At 40.7% G+C, this 27,953-nt stretch overlaps 3 protein-coding genes across 5 annotated transcripts; 2 read left to right on the forward strand and 1 right to left on the reverse strand.

Moving 5' to 3' along the window:
- Positions 1 to 9,397: 9,397 nt before the first annotated feature.
- LOC128742890 (pyruvate dehydrogenase [acetyl-transferring]-phosphatase 1, mitochondrial) lies at positions 9,398 to 11,951 on the forward strand. Of its 2 annotated transcripts, XM_053839386.1 has the most exons (5): positions 9,398 to 9,759; positions 9,827 to 9,982; positions 10,163 to 10,471; positions 10,534 to 10,825; positions 10,887 to 11,951. In XM_053839386.1, the coding sequence occupies exons 1-5, from the start codon at positions 9,628 to 9,630 to the stop codon at positions 11,561 to 11,563; spliced, it is 1,566 nt and encodes a 521-aa protein (XP_053695361.1). In that variant the 5' UTR covers positions 9,398 to 9,627; the 3' UTR covers positions 11,564 to 11,951. The 2 variants fall into 2 exon arrangements, with proteins under 2 accessions (XP_053695361.1, XP_053695370.1); XM_053839395.1 differs by lacking the exon at positions 9,827 to 9,982.
- A 6,470-nt stretch (positions 11,952 to 18,421) lies between these two features.
- On the forward strand, positions 18,422 to 23,338 carry LOC128732987 (protein twisted gastrulation). 2 transcript variants are annotated; one of them, XM_053826501.1, is made up of 4 exons: positions 18,422 to 18,549; positions 19,689 to 20,164; positions 22,563 to 22,704; positions 22,765 to 23,338. In XM_053826501.1, exons 2-4 carry the CDS (start codon positions 19,735 to 19,737, stop codon positions 22,961 to 22,963), a joined length of 771 nt encoding a protein of 256 aa, XP_053682476.1. In that variant the 5' UTR covers positions 18,422 to 18,549; positions 19,689 to 19,734; the 3' UTR covers positions 22,964 to 23,338. The 2 variants fall into 2 exon arrangements, with proteins under 2 accessions (XP_053682476.1, XP_053682477.1); XM_053826502.1 differs by lacking the exon at positions 18,422 to 18,549 and adding an exon at positions 18,741 to 18,765.
- On the reverse strand, positions 23,242 to 27,144 carry LOC128732986 (uncharacterized). Its single transcript, XM_053826500.1, has 4 exons — positions 27,013 to 27,144; positions 26,882 to 26,952; positions 26,421 to 26,687; positions 23,242 to 26,361 (listed from the first exon to the last, which is right to left on the reverse strand). Exons 1-4 carry the CDS (start codon positions 27,050 to 27,052, stop codon positions 23,473 to 23,475), a joined length of 3,267 nt encoding a protein of 1,088 aa, XP_053682475.1. The 5' UTR covers positions 27,053 to 27,144; the 3' UTR covers positions 23,242 to 23,472.
- Between the last annotated feature and the right edge of the window lie 809 nt (positions 27,145 to 27,953).

Consider the following 27,953-nt stretch of genomic DNA (forward strand, 5'->3'; position numbering starts at 1 on the left):
TTTCGGTCTTCTAATACAATATATATTTTTTTGTATGCTGAAATAGATGCTGCATAAAGAACTCTTAGTCAAAAGACGTAGAAACATACCTGTAAGTTTTCACAGGTGTACAAACATTGGCAACATTTGAAACATTTTTTTTGAAAATCATCAAGCATCAGGAAACGGATTCCACCAGAAGTAAACAAAAAGATTAACAAAGGATATTTATCAAAACATAGGTTCATCATGAGTAATTCTAACTGGTTTGTAGAAAGAAAATTTAAAATTTTTAAAATATGACTTGTTTTGAATAGTTTTGACAAACAACCATTTTTCTGCAATTTTGTGCTTTTTCAATGGTAAAAAAGTTATCAAATCTTGCAGAATCTGGTCATATATTCTATGGAGGAATGAATCTTTGTGGTATTCTGAACAAATTGGTACATAAAGCTCATCCGGAAACGTCCGGACTGGCATTTGCGGCCCTTTTGAAAATTATATGTTTCACATTGTTTTCAATGAAATATCGGCAATTCGCACCTAGTTGCGTAATATCTTTTGTGCAAGATAATGCGGATTGGTTATCCCGGGGTTTGAGAGGGGAGCGAAGAGAGGGGGAGAGGATCCGGGAGTTTGATATTTGATGTTTTTGATATTATTCCTACTGCAAACAGCCTCATCGAGGTTCCCAGCTAATGTCAAAAAATCTTAATATGTGTGCGTGGTGGAATACTTCATATGCTAGCTCTGTGATCTGTAGTCTGTGTTGGGCGACCCTGTAGTCTTTGTACGGACGTTTTCCTTGACAAGTGTGTGTATGTGAACCAATTGACTTACATCATTGGAAGGAAGTAATCGACAATACATGATCAGGAGTGTTGTGAAAAAACTGTGTGACTGAATTCTATTGCTTTTATCACAATTAAATTGGAATTTCCGTAAACAAACAATGGCCACCGATGCAGGTAAGCTAGTTATCTTTTGTAATTTCATCATTGGATCAGTCTACTCATTCATTATTGGATCAGTAGGTTTTGGAGAAGGCTGCAAAATAGTGACTAGACAATATCTTTATAATTTAATGGAACTTAGTAATGGATCGATAAATGATAAATTTAATTACTTAGAAAAAAAAACTTTTAAAAGAACTTAATTGCTCGAAAGACAACCTGCTCATTGCTAAGAAAAAGCTCGTAACATTCAGATTCGACTTCAGAAAAAGATGGTCCAGTTGTTCTTACCATAAAAAAACATTCGCTCAAAAATACTGCAATTGGTTAAAGGGGTTTCTGAGTTTCCCTATGAGGAAGAAAATGAGAGCTTCAGGTGCTGGGCGACCCAGCAAAGAATTTTGTGTGTCAAGTGATCGTAGCAAGCGTCGCAAGACACAAGAGCTTCGTGAAAGTGTGCCAATCGAAGAATTGACTTATGCAACGCAGATGAGCCAACGTGCTTCTGGGAACACTATGGTTGCCGCAATTATTAAGGACATTGGCGAATTTCCTTCCAAAGCCACTACTTATCGTAAAGCGTTAACAAATTTTAAATCACCAAAGGTTGATAAACATTCGCCATCGGATGCATTGTCTATTTTTGTTGAAGCAGATTTAACAAGGCATCAATGGGAAGTAATTCATGCTTCAAATAAATCAATTTACCCATCTTATTCATCATTACAAAAGGCCAAGATGCAATGTTATCCAGAGGAAAAATTCATTGCTGTTTCTGAAGTTTGTTTGTCGGTTGAGCTTCAAGGATTACTTGATCATACAGCCACACGGCTATGTAAATATCTTGATGAAGTTCTGATAACCTTAACAAAAGTTGAACAACAGAACGTGGAACTATTTTCCAAGTGCGGGTGTGATGGTTCACAACAGGATAAATTTAAACAGAAATTTGAGAACGTTGAAGATTCTGACGGAAATATTTTTTTAAGTTCTCTTGTGCCATTGAGACTATTTGTCAATATTGAGAATAAACACAAATTGTTATGGCAAAATCCTGCTCCATCGTCGCCAAGGTATTGCCGTCCTATCCGAGGCCGATTTCTCCGAGAAAACATTGAAACTACCAATGATGAAATATCCTTTGTCGAAAAACAAATTTCAGAACACTCGAGCTCAAAATACAATGCAACCAATGGAAATCTTATTCTAATTAAACATACGCTTCAACCCACAATGGTTGATGCGAAGGTTTGCAATGCTGCATGCAATACTTCGTCAAGCATGCGGTGCTATATTTGTGGAGCAACATCCAAAACTTTCAACAATTTGGAAAAGGCGAGTGAAGAAAACCCAGACACGTTCAGGTTTGGCTTGTCAACATTACATGCGCGAATTCGTTTTTTTGAGATGATTCTTCATTTGAGTTACAAATTACCACTACAAAAATGGCAAGTTCGTCTTGAAGGTGAAAAAAGATCGTTGCAGAGAGTAAAAAGCATATTCAAGCTGAAATGAAAAGTAAGCTAGGACTTCTAGTGGATGTGCCGAAAACCGGTTGTGGGAATACAAACGATGGTAACACTGCAAGGCGGTTCTTTGAGAACGTACGGGAGTAGAAGAAAAATTGATTTATCGTTTTACGATAATCATCGAAGCTATTACTTGTGGTCATAGTGTAGATACTGAAAAGTTTGCGGCATACGCAATGGACACAGCTAGAATGTATGTATCACTTTATGATTGGCATCCCATGACACCTACTGTGCATAAAATTTTGGTGCATGGCAAGAGTATTATAGAACACGCACTTTTACCAATCGGTTTACTTTCCGAGGAGGCTGCTGAGGCGCGAAACAAGCACTTCAGAGCATATCGGCAAAATTTTGCAAGAAAGTTTTCGAGGACAGCTTGTAATCGAGATATTCTGAATAGGTTGCTACTGAGCTCGGATCCATTTTTGAGTTCATGCCGTAAGGTTTCAACTAAAAACCGTAAACCATTTGGCAGCGAAACTCTCAATTTACTTAAAGTAGACGACATCGTCGATGCCGATCATAGTCAAGTGCCAGAGATTCAATGCGACTCAGCTGAAGAATCGAATTGATCATACGTAAGATAATATACATGGTATTACTTGATTTTTGGCTAATATCTCCCTTTTTTTCAGAGTAACATATACCATTTCACAATTTTATTGTTTGTAAGTTTAGGTAAATGATACCAGAGAAAATAAAAATATGTATCTTAAATTTCGTTTATTCTTTCATTGGCGTGGTAGAAGAAAACCAAAATCTGCACTGATAAGTGAATCGAAATGATTAGTAATGGCATCAGTTTGTTACAAAATTAACTATTTTGACGTTTCACTTCATATTCGAGCGAAATATTACTTAATACATAAGAAAATAATTTTGGCCAGCTTTTTGCCCTAGTTACTCCTCTGTGCGTTGGTCCGTTTTCGTCGCCTGGGTCTCTGCCGATTTTTTTATTTGCCAGAAGTGCCAGAAGTGGGCTCAAAAATGCCTCTGCGACGGACAGTCGCGAAGACTGTCTTTTGCAGCTGGTCCCGATTGCTGTACACAGTTTATGAATTGATCATACCCATTGAAGGAGTTGAGCTAGGTTGTAAGACTGTGCCCCAATTAGGTACTACATGGTTAATAACACCAATAACCTTCTTGGGATGGAGTTTCTATACAGAGTATGGAGTTAATAGGTAGCTTCTGAAGAAGCTGTACCTGGAAGACGCAAGAGCTCCATAGGAGCAGAGCATGTGCGTTGAACTTTCTAGTTCTAACCTTCTTAGTTTGCAAAAGCGGCAAATGCCAGTTAAAACCTTTGCAATTCTCTTTAAATGGTAAAGAACGGGACAATGTCCGGTGAGAAGCCCTGTGATTGTGCGCAGTTTACCACGCGTTAAGGTTAGTAGTTTTTCAACTACTGCAGGGTCTGGGTAAATAAACTGTTTAGCTTGTTTACAGCCCTGCGTTTGATACCAACTGGATGCTATTTCTAGCTTATGAAGGTGTCCAGAAACCGTTCGGGGTCAATGAATTGCTGATCAGATCTTTGCCTCGGTAGGCTGTCAGCAAGCTGACTTTGTTTTGGCAGGAAAGCTCCCTTAAAGTTGTGCTGCACTCTCAAACTAATTTGGATGCAAATTAGGTGGACTTGAGAGCCAGTAGTGCAGCCTGGCTGTCGGTAAAGATTCCGATTTTCGCATGCCTATACTTTCGTTTTTGACATATCTTGGTGCAGATGTATATTGCATATACTTCCGCTTGGGAAACGTTGGGCCATTTGCCCAGTGGAAGAGCTTCCTTTATTCGGGGTCCGTAGACTCCGGAAGCTGTTTAGGTCTCAATTTTTTATCCATTTGTACAGAAGCAGATGGTACCGGATAAAAGAATATGCCTTCCATTGTTCCGTACAGTGCGATCTGTATCCATTACACTGTATGGAACATCCATGTTTGGCCGTGCCTCCATCCAGTCAGAAATTGTCGTTACTAAGGATGATAATTTGAACTCCCTCAGTACGCGAAGGTGGCCAATTTGGTCCCCTTCAAGTATGTTACGACACCTGTGCAACCTTAGTGCACAAAGTTTGGCTTCCTTATTCACATCAAGATGTTAAGGTAGCAATGGCTGCAGTTGGTGTTGTGCGCATAGCGCTGGTTACTGACAAATATGCTAGGCGTTGAACTTTGTTTAGCTTGGCCTGCGCTGTCACCTGATTCATCTTTGGTCACCATACAAGAGTGTGCAATAGTAGTGTATGACCGAAGGGCTAGTTGAGGTTCCAGTTCCCAGGTTTTGCCAAACAATGAACTGTATGCCCAGAAGGCCGAAGCTGCTTTCCTAAAAACGTAGTGTAGGTGAGCAGTCCAGTTCAATTTACTATCCAAAACAATATCCAGATGTTTAACTTCATTGCAGAAGCTTAGTCTGACGCCATTCAGTGTAGGGGGAGTAAGAGTACGTCTCCTTCGCCAAGCAAATGGTATCACCACTGTTTTGGCGGGGTTTATATTAGGTCCCTCCGGTAAACACAACGAAAAAGTGGTATTTAGAGCTCCTTGACGACTAGACAGCACTGAGTCAAATTTACCTCTGACAATAAGTACTACGCCGTCGGCGTAAGCAATGACCTCATAACCATGCTGTGCTGTGATAGCTTGTGCCAGACTGCGTCGACCACCAGTGACCAAAGCAAGGAGGAGAGAACTCGTCCTTGAGGACATCCTTTAATCGCAGAGATCGTCATCGACGTGTCTCCTAATGAGGCTGTGATTTCCCTGTTTGACAATACTGCTTGAATCCAGCTCATTGTCGGCTGATCAGTTCCTTTATTGAGGAGGGCCGTATTAATTGAAGCGAAGGAGGTGTTGTCGAAAGCGCCTTCAATGTCAAGAAAAGCACAAAGTGCCGACATTTCAATCTGCATCACTAGGCAGTGAAGTGTGGTTTCCGTAGATTTACCGGCGGTAAACATGTTTGCTGACTCACCTGTAGAGGGGAGTCCTTAAATAACTCATTACGGATGTGATTAGCCATGATTTTGTCCATCAACTTGAGAAGCGTTGATGTCAGACGAATTGGTCTGAATGAAAGCTTTTGTCGTGGCTTTTTGTTGTCTGCCTTAGGTATGAACACCACGCTGACTTCTCTCCAGCTTGCCGGGACATGTCCCAACGTAAAGCTGGCACGAAAGAGGTTGATGAGCTCGGACATTATATTCTTTGCCAATTGATCCGATCACAATTGCTACTTATGTCGTTCATTGCTTGTTTTTACGTCATGTTAGCTTGTAAGGTGCGTGACCAACCCCACTATGTCGCCCAAGGACCAACGTAGCTCGAAAGAGCCCTCCCTAGTCAGCACCAACTCGTATATCATACGTATTTAGTAGATACGTATTTCGCCTGCGACTTGCAGGCTTAATCAGTGTTTGTTTCGAACTCAGACCTAATTTCAGACAAGCAGGTACAATAAACAAAAAGGTTTAATAGGGGTCAATCTCGGCACAGACAAACAGACGAGACACTCACGATAATTCCATCGTCCAATCAAAAATCACTCATTTTTCAAAAAAGCATGTTTCGCAACATGGCCACACCGCGGCGCGTAAGTGTTGGTTTGAGTTTTCAGTATAAAACCATTCAAATGTACAAAACCCTACAGCATAAAACCCTGCAAATGCAAGCTACTCCGCAACATGCATAACAGAGGGTGCTAGTGTGCAAGCAAAATGTGCAGGACGATGGTTTTTAAAGCATTTTCTTCTAAGTGTCATGTCAGTTCGTCAGTGACCCGGTGTAGTGGTTAGCATTCACGCCTCCTGGCGTCGAGGACTATAGTCCATACCCGCTGAAGCCATGACCTATAAGCTGTTAATGTGTCTATAATCAAACAAAAAACAAACTTATGATGTTGCATTTAAGACGAATACAGTGGACCCTCGTTCGTTTGAACGATTCCTCATGCAAACTAACGGGGTTACTTTTTAATTTGAACAACTGGTAACCCGAAATATGCTGAATCCTGTGTGAACTGGCTGTCCTGCTTTTTGTTATTGTTTTGGTGGTTTGTTTTAGTTGGCAATTGCAAGCGCGAATACTGCATTCTCCGATCGGATTTCTATCTTAATCGTTGGGAAAACGAAATGTGAAACCGATTAAACACGCAGGGTCAGTACAAACAAATCGTGTTTATGTGCGTTGTCTGCATAAACAAATGATGTCGGAGTGTCCAATGGGACTGCATGGCGAACAGTTAGGTTTTGTTACCGCGTATGTTGTAGATACTTCTTCGGTGTGTTGCAACGCGAGTGGAAGTGATTGCTAGTGTGCCAAATGAAGAATAGTGATCAATTTCATCGTAGAGAATGAAGAATGCCATATACTCCTATTGAATTGTAATATAGTTTTTGGTTTATGTTTGCCGGTCATCGAGTCAACGAGTTGCCATGTTAATGAAAGAAGCAAAGCAACGAGGGATAAGTATTAGTATTATTTCATACAGGGTTACAAATTAATTCAGCACTAAATGCATCAAGTTACATTCAAACATGTATCCATTTTCATATTTCATATAATTATTTTAAACATACTAACTTAAATGCAAACATTAAATTCTTTCTTAGTGATAACCGTTATTGAAATCATACTAATTACAAGCTTTCCGATATCAATACATATGCAGCCCCCTCGCGAAGCAAATACTGCACCGCACCGATCCATTACCGTTTATCCTACAGACAGATTCTTATTAGAACTAGTTACCTCTCTCTCCTTCTCTTCTCATATTGGCACTTGCAACTGTAAAATACCTCTCTTTCTCTGATATATGTCGAATTTGTTTATTCAATCCGGATTGGAACTGGATGAACTTTTTGTGTTCATTTGCTCCTATCTGACAGATAAAATTCATCCAGTTTCAACCCGGATTGAATAAACAAATTCGACAATAGTGTCACGTTTTTTTGGCGAAGCAGATATGGTGTGAAGCGTGGGAGGATATTGTCATTTTTGATTTTATTCGTCATGTTTGCTATCCGCGTGCGCATGTCGTTGAACACCATTGACTGATTTTTGTTTCGTAAATGCGGTTACATGAGCTCACTGTGCTTCCAGGTCGAGCCTTATATTGCGGGACGGTAAATCGGCATTGTGCAGATTTCATAAAAGTGTTTAACCCTTGGTTTCGACTTTCAATTAATTGAAGGTGCGGTGGGTAAGGATGCGTTTTTTTTGCCTTTGGACATTAGCTTGGCTTTGAATCCTTTGAATAGATTCTTTTGATGGTTGTTTGGAACTTGGAAGACCTGTGAATTCTCAGCTGTGAATAGGTTCAGTGCAAATGTGTTTTAAGCCAATTTAGATAATTTGATATTTTCTCAGTCAACTGAAAACTATGTATTGTCTGTTGTTTCGTTTTTTATGTTGTTCAGAGCTCTAGATCGAGGGGCAAGACACTGTCGAAAATATATTACTTTTCCCTACGGAAATATTTTTCCAACCTTAATATATTGACCTTTCCCACCCATAATATAACCGAAAGCCCTATAAAGTTACATTTATTTATACATTTATAGGGTTTTAATAGAGCCTAATATATTAATATTATGATAATATTATGAAGTGTCTTGCCCCTCGCTCTAGATATATGGAATTTCGCCTGTTTGGGGACGCGATAGGTAACTTTTTCGACACGTACAGAGTGGTCGTGCGATTCTGAGTACACTTAGGTATCAGGCTTTCACTTTAATCTGTAGACTTCGTAAGCGGTTTTTGCCGCCACACCGCATCAACTATTAGAAGCATATAATTTCCTACAATATATTTCTTATATCGCGTGATAAAGATAATAATAAATACTAGTTTAAAATTGTAAAAAATTGTAATAAGTAGCCAGTTTCATCCATGTTACCGAGAGTTATGAATGAAGCGAAATATTGACTTATTTTACCCCACCACCATCTTTCGGTTAATAGTATTTATGTTTAAACGTACTATTCGTACTATACTATGAAATACACCATCTACAGGGATGAGACATTGTCGCGGTTATGCACGATTTAGCAACACTCCCTACAGCCGGCTGTCTGGAGTTAAAATTGCTATAAATACTTTTACCTAATATATAACTCTCTGCTTAGACTTATTAATAGTGTGAGTACTCATTCAAATTTTTCATTGGAACAAATATATTCTCAAAACTATAATAAATGAAAAAATTAAATACGATCGAATGAATAATGAATAGACGAAAAACATACCTAGAATTCTACATTTTATAAAAAACAAAAAAGCAACGATCGCATCACTTATCAAGGTGAATCCTGATCCAACAAACCCAACCTTTCTAGCAAAACTCCTTCCTGTAATCTTTGTAGGGATGCAGAGGTTAACACGGTCTCTAGAACAGCAAAGATTACACTAACATTCCTTCCCCGTTCCCACCTGATTGCAAGGACGTGGCCGGCGCAGTTATTGATCATTACTATGTCGAATCACTGAATTTTGCACAATGAGAATGATCGGTAAATCCCAACCACATTCATTTGATTCATTGTGCAATTTCACTGGTTCTGGTCAATCACTGAGTGCAACCATTGATATGTGCAATCAGTCTAAGCTAAGCTAAGCTAAGGTTGTCTGCATAAACAAATGATGTCATGTTGAGAATGACATTTGAACCATGTTTACACGACGTGCAAGTGCAAACCAGCGGGGTTCAAATTAAAAAGTATTCAGATTAAAAATGGTCAAACAAACGAGGGTCCACGGTATTCGAAAATGGCTTCTGATTCTCACCCAAGTTCTCACCAAACAAAATTATTGTACCTTTCCATATATAATGTCTTGATCTACTAACAGGAATGTGATAAAAAAATTGAAGCTGTCAAAGTTCGTGTTCTTTTCTTTCTGTTATGTATTCGGTTCGTAGTATTTAATCTCATTTGCGTATCGTGATCAAATTGTAGAAAATTTGCATAAATTAGTGCAAAACTTGACTAAAATCCGGCCTAAACTGTATCACGAAAGTATACACACTATGTGCTCTAGTAGTACACTGAGAATAATGCTCTAAACGGCGACCGAAAGGCGAACTTCGTCCGATTCGTTCCGCATGCTCTTTCAGTGAAGTAAATACATAGTCGTCGAGAAAATTAATTAAAATTCATCTACGAAATGCCCAATATTGTTCAGCGGCTGCTGGTACAGCGAAGTCATTTGTTTTCATTGACTGCGGGTCATCGATGCTTTCATCAGACGGTCCCAAAACGGCATTCATCCGGGCCGCCCAAGCTGTCGCCTTACGATGTAAGTACAGTACAAGTACATACCGCGAATACCTACTTGATTGATTTATAGCGATATAAATACATAGGTAATATGTCATTTCACCAAGGAGACAACGGTGATGTTTACGCTTTTCATATTCACTTATTTATTTGCGGTGAGAAACATTGATTGTTTGATCATCTTTAAAATCAACAAATTACACCGTACGTTGGTGGATGTTGTTGGTATTAATAATGCTCTGGTAGGTCACGCTGACGTTTATTTGATTTTTGTGTGTAACGCAAGGATTAAAATTGAAAATATTTCAATATTCACATCTGAAAGAGACGTATATTAATTGTTTTGTTGTATTACAATTACGGCAATTACGTTACATTACGTTGAATATTTACACTGACGAATTCACTACTTAAACCTGCAGGTAAACTGTGTCCTTCGTGCCAACGAATATACGCAAGAGTTCGTGGGGAGTTCGGTCAAAAGTTACGACACAAACCAGTTGGCATCAAATTCACCAATCGAGGACTCGCGCAGTGAAGGCAGTTGTGTACATACATCCGGCCTATTGGTTGGCATCTTCGATGGTCACGCTGGTGCGGCATGCTCTCAAGTTATCAGCAAGCGATTGATGCGTTACATAGCCGCATCGCTGGTTCCTCCCGACGATCTGAAGCAGCACATCCAGAACGGGGCACAGAGCCACTCGTTCATCAACTGCCATAACGATAAGGTTTTATTGCATGACTTAAGCAGTATTAATGTATCATTTGATAATAACGCTTGGTTTTGCAGCTTGAATTTGTCAGTGAAATCAAGGATCTCTATGAACGTAATTTCAACATCTTTGCTAATGAGCTTACGAACACCACGCTGGCTGGTTTTCAGATGCATCAGGTTTTGGAAAACGCTTTTCTCCGTTTGGATCAGGATTTGTCCCGGGAAGCCATCGAGAATCCTAGCTTGCGAACAATGTCTGTGGCAATGAGTGGTGCTGTTGCTGTGGTAGCTCACATTGACGGACCACATCTGCATATAGCTTCCGTGGGGGATTGTTCTGCTGTTCTGGGAACCGTCACTGACACAGGTTTAAAAAATTCTTGTAATTGATATATAGCCACGTAGAATACATTTAATCTTGTTTACAGGTCAATGGACCGCTAAAAAGTTAACTAACGAACACAACAGCGACAACGTTGCAGAGGTCCGTCGGTTGCTTAATGAACATCCAGCTACGGAACGGGATACCGTTATTCGAGGAGAACGTTTGCTCGGTCAGCTGGCTCCTCTACGTGCTATTGGCGATTTCCGGTACAAGTGGACCCGCCAGCAGCTGCAGGAGCTTGTAGTGCCTCAGTTTGGTGAACAGGTGATAGCTCCGTTTTATCTTACTCCACCATATTTGTCAGCCTGTCCGGAAATTACTCACCATATGCTAACACCTCGGGATAAATTTTTGATTCTCGCCAGCGATGGCCTTTGGGATACCATGAGTCCGATGCAAACCGTCCATTTGGTGGGTGAGCATATGTACGGCAAAGCTTTCCTCCAACCACTCAAACTACCGAAACATGATGTAACGTTCGGCGAAATCAGTCAAATGCTTAGTACTCGCAAAGCAGGCCTCCAGAAGAAACCGCTCGATCGCAATGCAGCGACTCACCTGATTCGGAATGCACTGGGTGGAACCGAATATGGCGTAGAGCATTCTAAGCTGTCGCACATGCTTTCTCTACCTCAGGACATTGTTCGATTGTTCCGAGATGACATCACAATAACCGTGGTCTTCTTCGATTCAGAATACCTACGCAACTGCCCCACCTAGCAGCGAAGGTCACTTTCGCTGCCACAGACCAAGAGCCTCGCCTTAAGCTCGGCAGTGGATGCCGCGGGATGACAATAATCAACATTCAGTCAGAAGGGCCGCAGTACTTTTGCTAAGGCTGTTATCACAAGACCTCAGAAGCATCCTCAGGTCGGCGACTGTTCATAAGCACATGTAACGAAGGAGTAAAGACACTTGGTTCTCATCTGTCGTGGATTACTGTATATCTATAGTTGAATAGCTAGCGTGTGTACATAAACTTGCTTTTTCAGAATCTTTTGTACGTGTTATTTTCGCTCAATATAGATATCTATATTTAACAAGCCGTTTAAAGACGATGAAGAATAAAAGTCGCTGCATGCTAATGCACATTACGAAGTCGACAAATAATAAACCATAGACTTAATTATTTTGCAATTTTAGTGTATTGCTGTAATCAATAGGCGTTACTGATTGTTAAAAATTTCCATTCAATAATAGGGGCGGGTACCAAGCGACTTCGAGGGTCTAATAAGCGGCCAGCGGCTCTCAAACCCCTTAGTAATTACTCATCCACTGTACTAACTAACTATCCGCAATGGAATTCTGAACTGCATTGCGTACCAGAATTCTTTTGGCGTAAAGTGCCCCATGTATGTATCGACGAGGAGGCAGTAAAATTTCTGGAGATTACGGTAACAACTCAAGTCGTAGGGCGAAGCGCTGCTACGAACGTATCGTATGACCCCATGAAGGGCCACCTGGATCTCCTTAGCTCATGGGATATTTTTTTGACAGTGTGTATACTTCGAGCGAAAGTATCCTCCGTCTACACCAAAATTAAAATGACGACCGCTGTACACAAGCAACCTTGGAACATCGTCGAACTAATGCTGGAGAAAGACCTACCCGTGCGCCAACTAAATCTTTAAGCTTCCTGCGGACTGTTTTGCAAGGCTCGCTGCGATAGATGTGTAAAAGCGCTGTAAATTTCCGATTAGGGGATTCTGCATCAGGTGGGGCAATCTCCCGAGTCTCGCGTCGCAACTACATTTGCGACTGTCGAGAAGGTTCCCCGCAAGGTGGATCTATATCAGCCAGCAACCTTTAATCGCATACAACAGAATTCACCGTAAAGTGCCGATTGTGCTTCGGTCTTTTATCACCTGTAGCCACCGTAGCTCTTAGGTATTGGTGAGCAGGCTACTCAACCAACGCTATTGGTCGCCGTTCGCCAGTCTCTGAATCTAACGACTCCGTCAAGAATCCGGTTGTAATATTCCATTTCCAATTACAGCTTGGTTCGATTCATGGATCTCCCAGCTTCGACAAAAGGTAGCGGTACACAACGGTAAACGTTATTTGGATGATCCTCTCTTACCTAATTTTCCGTTCTTTCACCTTCACGTCTTGCCTCCCCTGAGATGCTATAAACACCTTTTCTTCATCACTTTGTTCAACCATCCCGTACGTTAATTGTAAAAAAACTGTCGCTATAAAAAAATAGACAGCCAATGACAACAGACCTTCGCTGCGTGCAAGCGAATTTGCTAAGGGTACTTCCAGTGTTTTGGGTCGGAGGTTTGTCAACCAATTGCTAACAGCTGTTGATAGAAGAGCCTTGGGTTTATGATAATTCTCGGTCTTGGCAACTATGGTAAGTTAACTACTGTTACTCACAGTCTAAACCGACGGCTGTAATTCCGTAAATAAAGAAATAAAACTCTCCCATTACAGAATTTATACAACGTGACATTTTCACCGTTCAACTTGAAATGCCGACGACTACGAGGAATCAGTGAAGATAAACTGTTCGGGGCGTTCGCATACTTCCTGGATGACAAAGACAAACACCACTCAAAGTTGCTGCGCTCGTGCACGGTGCTGCTGGGCTCTGAACGGGCCGTCCTTGATTAGTTGCTGCGATATTAGCGCCCACCGCATGGTGTGGGACAGTATAGGTGAAAATATTAGGGGTTAGTACCTACTTGAAGACTTAACTTCTAACAATATCATTGCATGCAATGTAGGGAATGACCTCAGTTTTGTTAACGCTGTCAGACGAGACAGCGCTTCAGACTGTTATCATTGGTCGACATAAAGGCTATGACTTTCAGTGATAAGACGGAAGCGTCCCGGTCTACGTATTTGCATTTCGGGCAGTCTCCTTAGGTTCTCTCGAGTCTGTCGTAGAACTCGTCCTTAGCATCATCAGATTTATCATTTGTCGGTGCATATGTAACTTAATTAGGATGTAGTTGAAGAATTTGCCTTTCAATTCTCAACAAACATACGGTCGTCTTCGGGGCTCCACCGAATAACTGGTTATTTTGTTTTTTCAACGCTATGTATTTTTGACGTTCCACAAACCGACTGTATTTTGTAAACAAACAACATGGAAACCGAAAGAAGCGAAAATTGTACTCAGTTATTTGGAAAATCTATTGTGGTCTGCATCTAGGCTAGTTACACAGCTGAAATTGCCCAGGAATACCGTATGGCGCGTTATCAAACGGTATAAGGAACGTGACGACGATTCGGAAGCCTCAAGCTAATCATCAGAGTGAAACTGTCGACCGGAAACTGCGTGGTAAGATTTTGAAGACCATCAACAGGATTCCCCATCTGTCGGATCGTGATTTTGCCAGAAAATTAGGTGCTGCCCATAGTACCGTGAGGAGAATTCGACTCCGGGGAGGGCATTCAGTCGTATCGAGTTGGCAAACAGTCAAACCGAACCATAAAACAGAATAGTGTGGCCTAAATCCGTGCTCGAAAGCTATACAACCGGATGTTAACTAAGTTCAACGGGTGTCTTCTGATGGACGATGAAACCTATGTCAAGGCTGACTTCGGGCAAAAGCCAGGTCAAAAATTTTACTTGACAACGGCTCGGGGGGGGGGTTGTTCCAAGCAAATTTAAATTTATTTTTGCCGACAAATTTGCACGGAAATTTATGATATGGCAGGGCATTTGCAGCTGTGGCAGAAAAACGAAAGTTTTCGTTACAAATAAGACAATGAGGTCGGAACTGTATCAAAAGCAGTGTCTTCAGAAACGATTTTTGCCGTTCATTCGATCCCACCACCATCCCGTGATGTTTTGGCCAGATTTGGCAAGCTGTCATTACAGCAAAGTCGTTCAAGAATGGTATGCGGAGAAAGGGGTCTAGTTTGTTCCGAAAGACCTTAACCCACCCAATTGTTTTCCTTTATTGAGAAATACTGGGCAATCATGAAGAGGAGACTCAAGGCAAAGGGAAAAATTGTCAAAGACATCAATCAGATGAAGACCTGGTGGTCGACCACCGCTCCGTAGATGGGTTGGATCAAACCCGAAACCGGTTAGCGTAAAAGGTACTTTTAATGTTTTGTAAGAACCATAAGTGCTGTGTCTTGTTTGTCCGTGTAATGAGCCATTTCACAGGAAAAGTTCGACAATTCCTTCGAAACCGTGACGAATTATTTTATCCGTATTTTTTCTTAAAAATATGAAGAAAACAATAAATAACTGAAATAAACGCAATTGTTTTTGTTCCAATACTATCTGACGCAAGCTTGACGTGATAGACAAATCTCTAAAAATCTCTAAAAAGGCTGGTTGACTATCGCGGCATCTCTGCACTAAACTAAATATAAAAACTGTTCGAGCTTGTTGTGACGTTATTTACACGGACCTTTCCGTCGCTTTCGACAAATTGAACCATCGAATCGCCATCGCCAAACTGGACAAACTCGGAATCGGAGGCTCGTTGCTACGATTGTTTAATTTCTACCTCTCCGACCGCCACCTAGAAGTTAGCATCGACGGGTTCACCTCCAGACCTTTCACTGCTAACTCTGGAATTCCACAAGGTAGCAATCTCGGACCTTTGGTTTTCCTCGTTTACTTCAACGATGTCAACTTCCTGCTTAAATGCCTGCGACTCTCTTTTGCCGACGATCTGAAGCTGCTGCTGCTTCTGCTTCTGCTGCTGGTCCATGGTTCAGCTGCTGCTTGCTGCTTCTCCAAAAGTCGTCACAAGAATGAGGATTCACACGGATGACGTCCGTTTATATAGCATCGCTCGGCAGCTGACGCGCCGTTGCCATATTAGACTATAATACGTTGCATTGACAGTGTTGTCAGAGTAGACCGTTGTGAATCGCTTTATTTTTTTGTTCATGATGTTTATTCATCATTAATTATTATTATTATTCTTATCTCCCACACCTACGTGACCATAGATAGCAGATTTGGCTTCCATTGATCTAATTTTTGAATGCAAGTGTGATTTAAGGTGTCGCAGGATAAGTTTTTAATCATGTTCGATACTGGCCATTTCCCCCAGCGGTAACTTAATTCAGAACATTTCCGGTTAGTCACAATACAGTCACAAAACTCCTAAAATGGTCGCCAATGGGCATATAAAGCATGAAAAATCAATACCGGCTGCGATCTACGTTCATTGTAGAAGTGCCATTGAAATTTTTTATTTACTTTATATGTGCAATCTGCCCTTTATAACTTCAAAAGGGCGTTACTCAAAAATTTATCCTACGATTTTTTTTAAATTGGCTCACAGGTGGCAATACAAACCAATTGGCATTTGCCGTTTTAATGACGTATTTTATTTTTTAGTAACGGTCTTTTGTACACCATGCACCCACAATTGATGAATTTCCAGTCGTTATTTTTGAAGAAAATGTTGAATCCCGTGACACTGTTCTGGAGCGGTGCAATAACGGCGAATTGCAACGAGTCCTAAAGACTCCTCGCTCATATGACTCATTGCAATGCCCACTGCCATGGAGAGTATCATGAGACAATTTCACAGGATTGATATCGTTCTCACCGAATTTCTGTCGTTTCGTAACGACGAAAGCGAAACCTATTACAGACATAGGGTATGTTGCTACATCGTCGTAATTGCCTATTCCCGTCCAATCCAACACAAATTATTAAAAATATCAGCATTTTTATGACACACATTGCAAAACTAGTTATTCCCTAATATTTTAGTTGGTTGTCTATCATACGCGATCAATCAAAGGGAGCTGAGATCTATTTAAATGCTTTTTATCATTAAAGAAGTTCTACCAGCCAAATTTCCTACGTTTTTTTCGAGCGACGAAGAAGACAATGTCGACTAATCGTTCTAATTTCCGTCATTCATAAATGAAAATAACTCACGCAAGGCATTGTCGTTATTCTACAGCCAGGAAAACTTGCCTAACCTGCAGAAGTGTTGTAGAATAACATTTGTCATGCCGTCCTGCACAAATACATGCGCGTTAGCTTCGTAAACATTGTTGTGATTTTTAGTTCCGACGATGAAAAATTTTGATGGACGGATTTTAAAACGGTACGACGAATTTTAGCAAAAAAGTCAATTGCGTATTTTCAATAATATGCTTTAATAGTCGCTTTTCAGTGATTTCAAAGTTCACGGATCGGAAGGTAAGTGTGTTTTAGTCAAATCAGCACAAGAACTTTTGGCGTATTCATTAAATCCATCCAGCAAATGATGAAAATTAGAATGGCTTTACTTATTACGACGGGAATTAGAAAAAGACCCTACGTCCCCAAGAGTTCAAGAGTTTCACTGACTTCAACCGATTTAACTTTCGAATTCATGCGTTGTGAATCCTTTATCTTTGTTTATTTACGCGCCGGACAACAAAACGAAGAATGTAGTCTATTTAAAACTAAAAGCATTGAATTTACGTTACAGTTATGACGACAGATTCCCTTAATCTCTTTACTTTCCGAGTAAATAAAAGTTAAGTATTAAATTCAACGTACAGTAAAACGAGTGGTTCCATCTCGTTTGATCAAAACAACCAAGTTCGGAGAAAGTTTTTGTTTTAAACTTTTTTGATATCTATCCTGACATGAAATTTAATTGGAGGTTGGTAGAATGAAATTCGCCGGGTCAGCCAGTTATAGTATGCGGCAATCCTCAAAGCTATTCGCAGGTAGCTGGCCGGCCGAACTTTTTGTCCCAAAATTCCATTTTCATTCATATTTCTTAGAACCGATTGCTTCCTATCGATCGCACTAAAGTGGTGGCGTCTTGTCGGCACAATGCTGCGTTTGTTGAGCACGTGCGAGAGTCCTGTGAAGGAAGATTTCAGTCGATCGACGAAAAGCATGCGAGTGTAGATCTTCTCTGAGAAGAGATGTTCACATTGAGTGTGAGGAGAGTAAAAATCAATCAGAGAGGAAGAGTGACGAGTAATGCTCTCGCTGGGTGCTATTGAGTGCTAGCTTTTGAAAAGTCTGTGATAATCATTGGATCATTGGATAGTCAGACAGGGCAAATAAGTCTTCTTCGGTGAAGATCGACTGTGTCTGAATACTGGAAAGGTTTTAATTAATTCTCTCCTTCGAGGAGTTTAATCAAAATGCTGTTACAGTCTCTCTAGCTGGCACAATAGCACTAAGTATAACGATATTTAAGTGTAAACATGAAGGGCCCAAGTTAATAATGTAAACAAACCGTGCTGAAAAGGTTAACCGAAATGCTTGTAAGGTCAGAAAGTGACTGTTTTGACATGTTTTAAAGGAACTTCATGATAAAATACGTATCAAGAATTTTCAGTAATATTTTCATGCAGGTTTTCAGCTAAAAAGTTTATATTAAAACTAGTTCTAGTTCTATTTCTAACTGTAAAATGATTTTTTGTAGAAAATATACTGATTTACTGGGATTTTCAGAAAATTTACAATTTTGAAAAAGATGCAAAAGGCAAAACGCGAGTGAGAGCTACGTCTCCTGTATTTCCAAATCTCCACCGCTGAGTTCCTGCTAGAGGTGACGTGAGAGGATTGGAGTTTCTTTGCAGACTGCGATGTAGGCACAGAGACAATCGATCATTAGCCGCCGTGAAGGCAAGTTGAGTTTCTGTCTAGTGTAGTGAAGATCGACTGCGTTTGTTGGTTGAGAACAGGTCAGGTTTTTCCACTTCTCCACTACTGAGAAGAGCTTTGTTGAGAAGTTTTCCAGAAAGGTGTGCAGTGGCAGGTGATTTCTTTTGATATCAAATTTGATCGGAAGAGTTTTTGGTGGAAGTTACTTTTGCGTTGTGTTGTGATGTATATTTTGTGTGCGAGCAGTAAAACTTTTTGCTTATTTCCGGTTCGATGATCAGGATCAGTATTGATCTTTCGCAGATGCTGTTGCTGGATGGAAAGGAATTTTTGACTTTGGCGTACGCGTAAGAGTGTTTGAAACAGATTGGTGCGTGTGTTGGTGGTGTTCGCTGTTTGGTGATTGCAGTTACCTATACATAGCGGCGGTGATCGAATTCTGATAGACGAAGATCACAACACGATGGTTTACCTAACACCAATACCAGAAAAATGATAAAGTTTGAAGTGATCGATAGAAAGATTTGATAGATCCAAGCAAAATCGGAAGAAATGATGAATTCTAATGATCGCATTTTTTAATCATAGCGAGATCGAACAGATTACGAGTGAATTGTGGTTTTAGTACGATCGAAAATAGTACTAATCTGGGACAGGATTTGTCAACTGGCTTCTTATTATTTATCTTCATCGAGTTTGCATTGGTTCTCTAAAAAGTACCAATAATTATTTGATCGGCAATTGAATTTTATTTACAATTGATAAATACCAGCGTCAATCATGGAAACTTCCAGTATTGTTTCAGCGTCAATTTTGTGCATCCCTGATGAAAAGATTGATCGATCAATTAGGATCACTTCCATCTTAAAACTGGCTGTGTGATAAGGCTCGACAGGTTTCAACCTGTATATTAATAGAGTAACTGATAAATTATGATAATTTGTATGTTTATTTTTTCACTAAAACCTGCTTCATTCAGTAAACTTTAACTTTATGATTAAGTTTTTACTTTTCTTGTCTCATAGCTGGTGCGCATCTGTATTCGTGATCGATCGATCTTCTGTGTTATTTCTTGGATGCTCTCATCTACCTATTCCGCGGTAATACGCAAGTGGATTTGTTTACATTTTAATTATCCGCCTCAGAAGTGGGATTAAAGTTCACGAATGGTTAATTCAATTAATCCGGCAATTAAATGTTTGTTTTCTGTGTTGCTTTAAATGCCAATCTTAGATTGGTTGATAAATTGATCAGTTACCTGCGATCACACAAGTTCTAAATTATTAATTTCAGGTTTCGTGCGAGTAAACCGTGGTGCGACTTTTAAATCCGCGAGAAGATGAATCTGGAAAGTAGAAAAATCCTGCTAGTGACACTGGGTACGGCTTTGGGGCTGCTATGCTTGGCGCAATTTGCATACTCCTGCAATGAAATGGTTTGCGCTAGTATCGTGTCGAAGTGTATGCTAACGCAGAGCTGTAGATGCGATATGAAAAATTGCTCGTGCTGCAAGGAATGCTCCGAATGCCTGAGTTATCTGTATACCGAGTGTTGTAGCTGCCTGGAGATGTGCCCGAAACCAAACGAGACGACCAACGAATTGAGCAAACAGTCCCACGTGGAAGAGCTGGAGGGCTTCCCGAACTTATTCAATGTACTTACATCCGAAGAGGATCCAGAAGAGCGATGGAAGATTTTCACGTTTCCAATCGATTTCGATGCGGCCTTGTACGGACCGACTGCAGAGAGTGGAATGAAATATCTGATGCGTGAGTAGAATTACTTTAAGTAGTGAGGTTATGGTGTATTCTTATTAAATTCATTTGTGCAATGTACGCAAATCTTTATTCAAACCGCAGCGCACACAATTTACGCAATTTATATATAGATCTTGATCTACATCTGTATATCTATACAGTTCGTTTTCGTCATACTAATTTCTAAGAGCTTATACTCGTATAGGGCAAGTCCTTTCTTAACTGTTGATAAAAGGTATGTATAAAAAGAATATCTATGGTGCGAGGTGGCTGCCTTGAGGTACCTTAGATAGGGCAGTACTCAACGAACGTACTCCGTTGACGATCAAAATTTTTCCAACTGGAGTTTAGTTTGCGCAAAGTTATGACGGAAAATGAACGATAACGAATACAACGGAAGCAAGATGACGCGAAATATAAATCAATCCGGATCTTCAAAACTGCAGCTCCTGGAAGATATTCTCTCTCAAGCACTTATTTCAACGGAAGCGATTATCAGAAATTTTCTTTCCACTAAAACAGCTGATTAAAATGAAATACAACGACCAATTGCCTATGGAAGCTCATATCTTTGTTCTTGAAAAAGTAATAGGTACAACTAGATGAGATTCACCAGTGATAGTATTCTTTCTACTGGTAACAATGCCTAAATTGTACAATCAATTAGTAACGGTTTTAGAAACGTGACCGGTAGAGTAATGTTCGATAGAATTTGTCAAAGCGAAACTGCTAAATGAAGAATTTAAGCGACCATACAGTACTGAAAAGCTGTAATCTTGTGTAGCATTTGCCGTTAAAGGCAGAAAACTTATCTTCATCGAAAAATATTGGGAAACCGAAGAAAAAAGAAGCTATTCTATTGGAAACGAAAGATGCGGTAGCTTTTCATACAACGGAAGAGATGAATTTCTCGCTGGATATTAGATAGTGGAACCCCCAGGGGTTCGCCAACGTTTTAGCTCGCAGATTGGGAACCACTGGTCTAGCGAATTTTTATTGTAGGATATATTGCTGGATTTAATGGAATGTAAATCATTCAGGATGGGGCACTTCTTGAAGCGATTCCCATCAGATCACCTGTACAAACCGAGTATAGCGGGGACAGGTTCTTGCTGCAGCACGAGCCACTTCGGCTATACGCTGCTAGAGGTGAAGGAGACAAGCTGCCAAGAATTACGCGTGCCTACTGGATGAGACTCTAACTTCCTCTATAGAGTTAGGTGCTTCTGATTAGATACGCTCTGCTGTGGAAAGGGTCCCAATGGGACGCTAGGTGAAGAGCAGTGTTGCAGATCGAGCGAAAAGCAAACGACGCCGGCGCGTAATTTTCCTGTACTCTAATAATCGGCTGCAAAGTCTGTCGATAAAGAAGGGTAATGTCTAAAGACATTTATACCCAAGGCTTTGTTTGTTTATCTGAGGCAACACTTTTAATTATTTCACCCATTTTTCATACAGAGCGTCGATGGTCTCCTCATGCCATTGGACACCGGCTTGCCGTACTTGTTAGGGGGGACTTTTGAGAAACATGAGCGGATCAGACTACGAGGGACGAAGAACGGCATCATACGCATAATGGCGTTTGTTTACTGTCTCAGTTAGCTCTGGGTTGACATTCAGCCGGCTGTTAGATAGAGTACAGGACAATTACGAGGCTAGTGCAATGGTCCTACTGACTGTATCTAGCAAGCACCGCTTAGCCAAGATTGCCCCAGATAAAGGGTGTTAAAATTCCACGGTGTCTTCGGTCGCCGGCGATTTCCAGTTCTGCTTTTTTGATTATGCTGTTCCAGCTTGCTTTTCAGGTGTTCACAAAGGAACGGTGATAATGGATCGCCCATCGGTGCACCTTTCAACTGCTTGTAGTAATTGTCTCTGAACGTGAAGTTCAGAGAAAGAAGAACTATTTCACATTGAAATTAACACGTATTTGTTTGGTGATACAGGTTGATAGACCTCTGCCACGATTCCCACTACAGGATCGCTCGTCCAGGATAATCCTTGATTCTGTTTACTATCAATGGCTTCAGTTAAGAGCTCGTTCATAACGACGAGCAGCAGTATCGGCGATTGATATGCCACACCAGCACCCAGATTTAGATAAGTCTCCTGTCTTGGAACCTTTTTCCGCAACATTTGCCTGGACGATACAGGGACAGCTTTGATGAGCATTTCGGGTGAAAGGCTGTTTATTCCACGGTTTTCATAGACATTTTGACTATCAACAGAACTAAACAAAATATTTCAAGTAAAATCCATTGAAATACAAGTAGGTGAAACAATTCATGTTTGAAGCTTGTTGTGTTTATATACCTTTCACTAGCATTATATAATTAATTAGTACGGTATTTTTATTCTTCTGTTTTTTTCCAAAGCTCTGAAATGTCTTTTTTTCTTCTAATTTCTCCAGACTCTAGCGACAACGATTTGAAGCCCCGTTTCGAGGATCCGTCGAAAATAACCGTTAACTGCACGGTTGCCTACATGGCTCAGTGCATGTCCTGGAACAAGTGCAAGGAGAGTTGTGTCACAATGGGATCTTCTAGCTATCGGTGCGTCATTTTTGGGTGTTTCAATTTTCCCGCTAATAACTAAAAACAACCTTCTCGCAGATGGTTCCATGATGGATGCTGCGAGTGCGTCGGTCAGACATGCATCAACTACGGCATCAACGACTCTCGCTGTCGGGAATGCCCGGAAAACAAGGATCTGGATTTGGACGACATCCCCAATGAGGACGAGCTGGACTACGGGGACGGAGTTGGACCGCTGGACAACAATGGTGGTGGTGTTGAGTCCACCAACATCTGAATGATTTCGGCATGGTGCAGCTTGCTGACGACGGTTGCCAGTGCGTTGTTGATTGGTATATGATGAGAGCAGCTGGTTGGGTGACATATGTGCCTTCGCCATCCAAGTATTATCTTGCCGGGTTGGTCTTTGAAACGTATTTGACAGACAGAAGCGTAGTACTTAACGCAACAGTAAAAGTATACTGGAGGTACTTGAAAATGAAATTTGGACAGTATTTTAGATGCGACAGGCAATTAGGTGGTTTTATGGCGTTTTGTATTTACAAATAAAACTTATTATTTATAACTTTATGTGCAGGGAGAAATCGGACAAAAATTGCATCACAAAACTACTAATATTTAAGCATGTAATGTACAATAAAACTTTAGCTATGTAACTGAGAAGTTTTTCTCCGCCTTAGAGTTCGAAACTAGTGAAGTACGGTTTTTCAACAAAAAATAACACCCTGTTATGGCACCATCAATAACCAAGACGATAATGTTCATTGCTAGCACTGTTTTCGTTTTTTACCTATTCGATTTTTTTTCAAATTTCTTTACTGCACTAACCACATTGACCGTTTTTAATAGGTCAGATTTTGAGCCAGCTTTCACCTTAACATTTTTTCTCATTAAAGTTTTATGAGCAAACACAGCTTTCGACACCGGCAATCTAGCTAAACTGCTTCTACTCTGAACAATTTCCTCAAGATTCATATCGCCGGCTTCGCTTTCCGTTGTTTGTCTGGATTTTTTCTTCAAACGGCTTTTCCCCACTACAAGCCTATTTAGGATCCGATTTATTTTCTCCATTTCCATCTTCAGTTCTTCAAATTTCACTTCCATTTCCAGCACTTCATTTGTTGCTGCTGCTGCTGATTCGATTTCGAAGCGTCGACTGTCCACAATCTCCTTCACAATGATGCTTTGATCGGCAATCCGCAATGCCTCGTCCAGGACGTGTTCATCCAGTGTCAAAAATAGAGGGAACTTTAAAAGTTTTAGATTTACGTAAAACCCTTCGGTTCCCCGTGCAAACCAAGCCCCAGGTAGATTCGGAACAACCCTCCACTCGCCCTTAGGGAGCTTTTTACAGCCTCCCTCCAGGTTTGCGATCTGTTGAACTACAATTTTCCGGAATTCTTTCGGCCTGACTGCGATCACGTAAGAGTGGTTTTCGAAAAATGGGCTTGGGAAAAGTTTTCGAATATAATTGATCGGTAAACTTCGCAGGCCACGCTCGTACCGTTCTAGGATTAGTACCTTTTTGCTAATGCTGATCAGCTCCGATTCTTGTTTGATGGCTGTGATATCGCTGACCGCCAAACCGTTGATAAGATTGAGAATAACTATCGGTGCGAAAAATATGAATAACACAAAAAGAATTATTTTCCCTCCACTAAAATCGACAGCAGCTGCTTCAAATTCGCCGGTGGTCATGACCAGAGTTTTTAGGGCTGCATTTGAGAAGGATGTGAATTTGTTAAAATCTTCCTCGGTGCCGTTGGATGTTATAGGTTGTGTTGTTGTTTGATCGTTATACGAAACAAAAAAGCCGAATGTAAAGGCAGCCAGCAGTGGGATGAAGAGTAGAAAACTTTTTAGGAAGTTTACTGAAACGGTTTTGAACATGTACATGTAGGTCGACAGGCTGTTGAAGGGAAGAGATCCTATGAGAACGGTGAGCTGCATTGCGAAAGCAATGATGGTCAGTGAAGAGAGAATTGAGTTACAGCCACCCGAGAGGACGATTAGCATCGATGTGATCGTACCTATGTCTAAATAGTTTTCCATTGAGGAAAGATAGTTGAGTCCTAGGAACATTGCCTGTACGATCTCGCGAAAGATCATGTAAATAGCACCAATTAAAGTCAGACAGGTTAAAAGTATCGAGTAATCGCCACCATTGCAGGCGTCCAGGGAATGCAAACTGAAGCAAACCACGGTAAGTAATGTACAAAACAGATTGAGGTAACTCCATTTGGTTAGTCTGAGCCATTTTACCAGAATAAACGAGTAGATGACGGGGTGGATGAGTAATGGCTTAAGATCTTTCGATTTTGCTATTATTTTGATTGGATCCATTTCAGTTACAAATGTTGGTTCCGGCTTTTGTAGGGTATTTGAAACAGAAGCTTTCTCCACAATACGCCACAAATTTTGCTTATTGCGGTCTCTGGGGGCGTTACTTTTAACCTGCCGTTTCTTGAAGATATACGGATCGAAACCATTCAGGTTGAATCTAATTTCATTACGATCATAGTAGGATCGTTTGACGTCAATTGAAACACACTGGTCAAAATACATCTTCCAAAAATCGTACCGAGCGTAGTGCAGAGGGGTGAGACCGTCCTTATTACGAATGCCTAGAAAGGCATATTTTTGTTGAAGCAACTCAAGCGCTATATCGGTGAAACCGAACTTTAAGGCGTTGTGTAGAGCGGTGTTTCCATTGTTATCGGTTCGAGTGAGATGAATTTTTTGGTCCTTGGACAGCAGATCGGCGCACTGTAAAACTCTTGCTCTTTCTTCGTAACGATTTTGAAGTTCATGTGCCCGATTCAAGGTGAGCGCCAGAATTGGTTCGTCGTTGATCAATATTTTGTCGGTCATGTTGTTCAACAGAACACCCAATATGTTCACATTGCCATTTTCACAGGCTTTTTTCAGCAGCCCCTTGAGCTCTACTCGATGCAATAGTTTAGATCCCTTAACTTCCTCATCATCTGCAGGAATAAAAACTCTGGTCCTAATCTTTTTCGGTAGTTTCTCCACTTGAAATATTTTTTTCCCGGCGTACTCTACAATCTTCCTAACACTTCTCTCCAGATTAAGCTCAACGGCAGTGTGCAACAGACATCGAATAATACTGGAAACATCCTCCGTATGGATATTTAACCATTCCAGTTGCTGGGCAAAGTTACCTTCCTCTTCGAAACGCAAATAGATTTCCAACAATTCGATGGTCACCCTGTCCGGTACCGCATTTTGGTAGAAATGGACCATTTGTTTTTTCCTCTTGCCAATAACAATGGCACCGTTAAATTGTTTGACACATTCCTCTAGAAAACCTGCATTTTCTTTCGACGTGTTCCGCATCAGTAGCTCGAATGGTAACTGAAGCCGATCACTGCAAATGTTGAAATCAGCTTTCGCCTTAATCAGCATTAATATAATCTGCCGGAGGTCCTCGACCTGTGGGCGGTTTTCCGCAGCCTTCAACGACCGTTTCTTGAATTTAGGGCTATTGACCAGGGCGTCGTATAGTTCACACAGCAGGAAGAGAGCTGTTTTGCGCTGTTTGTTGCGGCAGTTTACTTGAATGTTCGGTTGATCTAGTAACCATTCGATAAATTTGACGTTCAACTGTTCGACGGCATAGTGCAGTGGGGCATTCAAGTCCGGCCCGGAGATTCGCTGTTTGAGAGGTAAGGATTATTTATGATAATATTGTTTTGACAATATGATCTATTTACCTCATTCACACAATTGAAACGGCTTATGAAACGTTCCAAGTACGGTTGATACTTGTTAGTTTCTTGAAGCATGCTATCTAAGATAAGCTGCAGCTTAGAATTGAACAGAAACGTCTTCGGTTCCGGGATGGTGGTTTGAGCGTCCCAGTACTTCATTTCTTCGATTAGATTATTGAGAATCTCGATTCTAGGATCATTCAGAACAGATTGAAACTGTTCCAAGTCATCAGCGTCCAAGGCTTGTTGAAAAGATTTAGAGATTGATACCTACAACGTAAGCGAACGATATTAAATAATATATTCAACAATGACAATAGCTGTGACGTCGAGTGAAATTGAAATGAACAAATATTGAAGTATCAGCAAAGATAACGCTGCTGCAGGCAGTTTTAATATTATGTGGAGTTTTGTGATTGTGACCATCATTTATAAATAGGTGAACGATAGTTTTATCAGATCACCTGCAGTTGTTTCCTCTCCGTTCGCTTGCTTCTACGAGTTTCCTCCATGACCAAACACGTTGCCTCTGGCTCTGAAAGTAAACAAAGTGAGAGAATCAATACTCACGGAATGTAGAACCATCACCACTTACCGACAGCCGCTGCGGGATTTCCTTGTTCTGGATGACTCATTTTTATACTGCAACTCTAACTGTAGTTAAATTGACTAATTTTTCATGTGATAGAGCACTTCAAAATCATATAAATGATAAGCATGATATAAAGCGTATGAAAGACAGTAACTTGTTTCGACTGCGAGAGAATATAAACTGAATCGTAGAAGCGTACGTTTACTTCATCGAACGACTTAAGCTAAGCGTGTTTTCAAGATGAAAGAGCGAACAGTAGAACAGAAGAGAACTCTCCCGGCGGGGCCACCGGAGAGTGATGGTCACTGCATTGCATTTATCGGCTTGTGACGTTCATCTATTTAATTCAGAGAACGATAAATTTCAGATTGTAATCGAGGCACGATTTCATACTTTCGGTCGGGGCGGTCTACCGAAATGTTTAATAGTAATATAGAAGCAGATAACGATTTTTTTCGCATAGGAACTGAATCTACAATTGTTTTGTTGTTGGCTTGTGATTTGTTTAATTGTTGGTTGTTCATACTGTCAATCATCGCTTTCCATGAATTGATATACAGAGATACAAGATACATGCACAATACATGGCCACAGAAAAAAAAAACAAAATTTCTTAGCATTGACACTTAGCGCTCCAAAGCGATGAAAAGTGTTCTATTTCGGTACATACTAGCTACCATACGTAGGTACGCTAAGGGGAGGCAAGTGAAACTCGTTGCGATTCTCGACAGTGAATCCCCAGCAACCGCGATGGAACCCACAGCCCACAGAACTGAACTTCAAGGAAATATCACTATCGGCACAGTGGCACAGAGCACTATAATGCTCACGTGTGAGCTGTGTGTAGCATCAGGAACATGTTTAACCTTCTGTGACTGAGGTGGTAGTTTGACAGACATAAATGCACAAGATGTGACAATAGTTGTATTTTGATTCTGAAGTTT

Source organism: Sabethes cyaneus, chromosome 1, assembly GCF_943734655.1.
Source record: "Sabethes cyaneus chromosome 1, idSabCyanKW18_F2, whole genome shotgun sequence".
NCBI lineage: Eukaryota > Metazoa > Arthropoda > Insecta > Diptera > Culicidae > Sabethes > Sabethes cyaneus.

Excerpts from the sequence above, each read along its gene's own strand:
- LOC128732987 (XM_053826501.1), top strand. The coding sequence starts at position 19,735 with ATGAATCTGGAAAGTAGAAAAATCCTGCTAGTGACACTGGGTACGGCT. Across the intron at positions 20,165-22,562 it reads TGGAATGAAATATCTGATGC|ACTCTAGCGACAACGATTTG; the intron begins GTGAGTAGAATT and ends TAATTTCTCCAG. Across the intron at positions 22,705-22,764 it reads ATGGGATCTTCTAGCTATCG|ATGGTTCCATGATGGATGCT; the intron begins GTGCGTCATTTT and ends ACCTTCTCGCAG.
- LOC128742890 (XM_053839386.1), top strand. The coding sequence starts at position 9,628 with ATGCCCAATATTGTTCAGCGGCTGCTGGTACAGCGAAGTCATTTGTTT. Across the intron at positions 9,760-9,826 it reads CCAAGCTGTCGCCTTACGAT|GTAATATGTCATTTCACCAA; the intron begins GTAAGTACAGTA and ends ATAAATACATAG. Across the intron at positions 10,472-10,533 it reads TCAACTGCCATAACGATAAG|CTTGAATTTGTCAGTGAAAT; the intron begins GTTTTATTGCAT and ends TTGGTTTTGCAG.
- LOC128732986 (XM_053826500.1), bottom strand. The coding sequence starts at position 27,052 with ATGAGTCATCCAGAACAAGGAAATCCCGCAGCGGCTGTCG. Across the intron at positions 26,953-27,012 it reads AAATCCCGCAGCGGCTGTCG|AGCCAGAGGCAACGTGTTTG; the intron begins GTAAGTGGTGAT and ends GTTTACTTTCAG. Across the intron at positions 26,362-26,420 it reads GTTTCAATTGTGTGAATGAG|CGAATCTCCGGGCCGGACTT; the intron begins GTAAATAGATCA and ends CCTCTCAAACAG.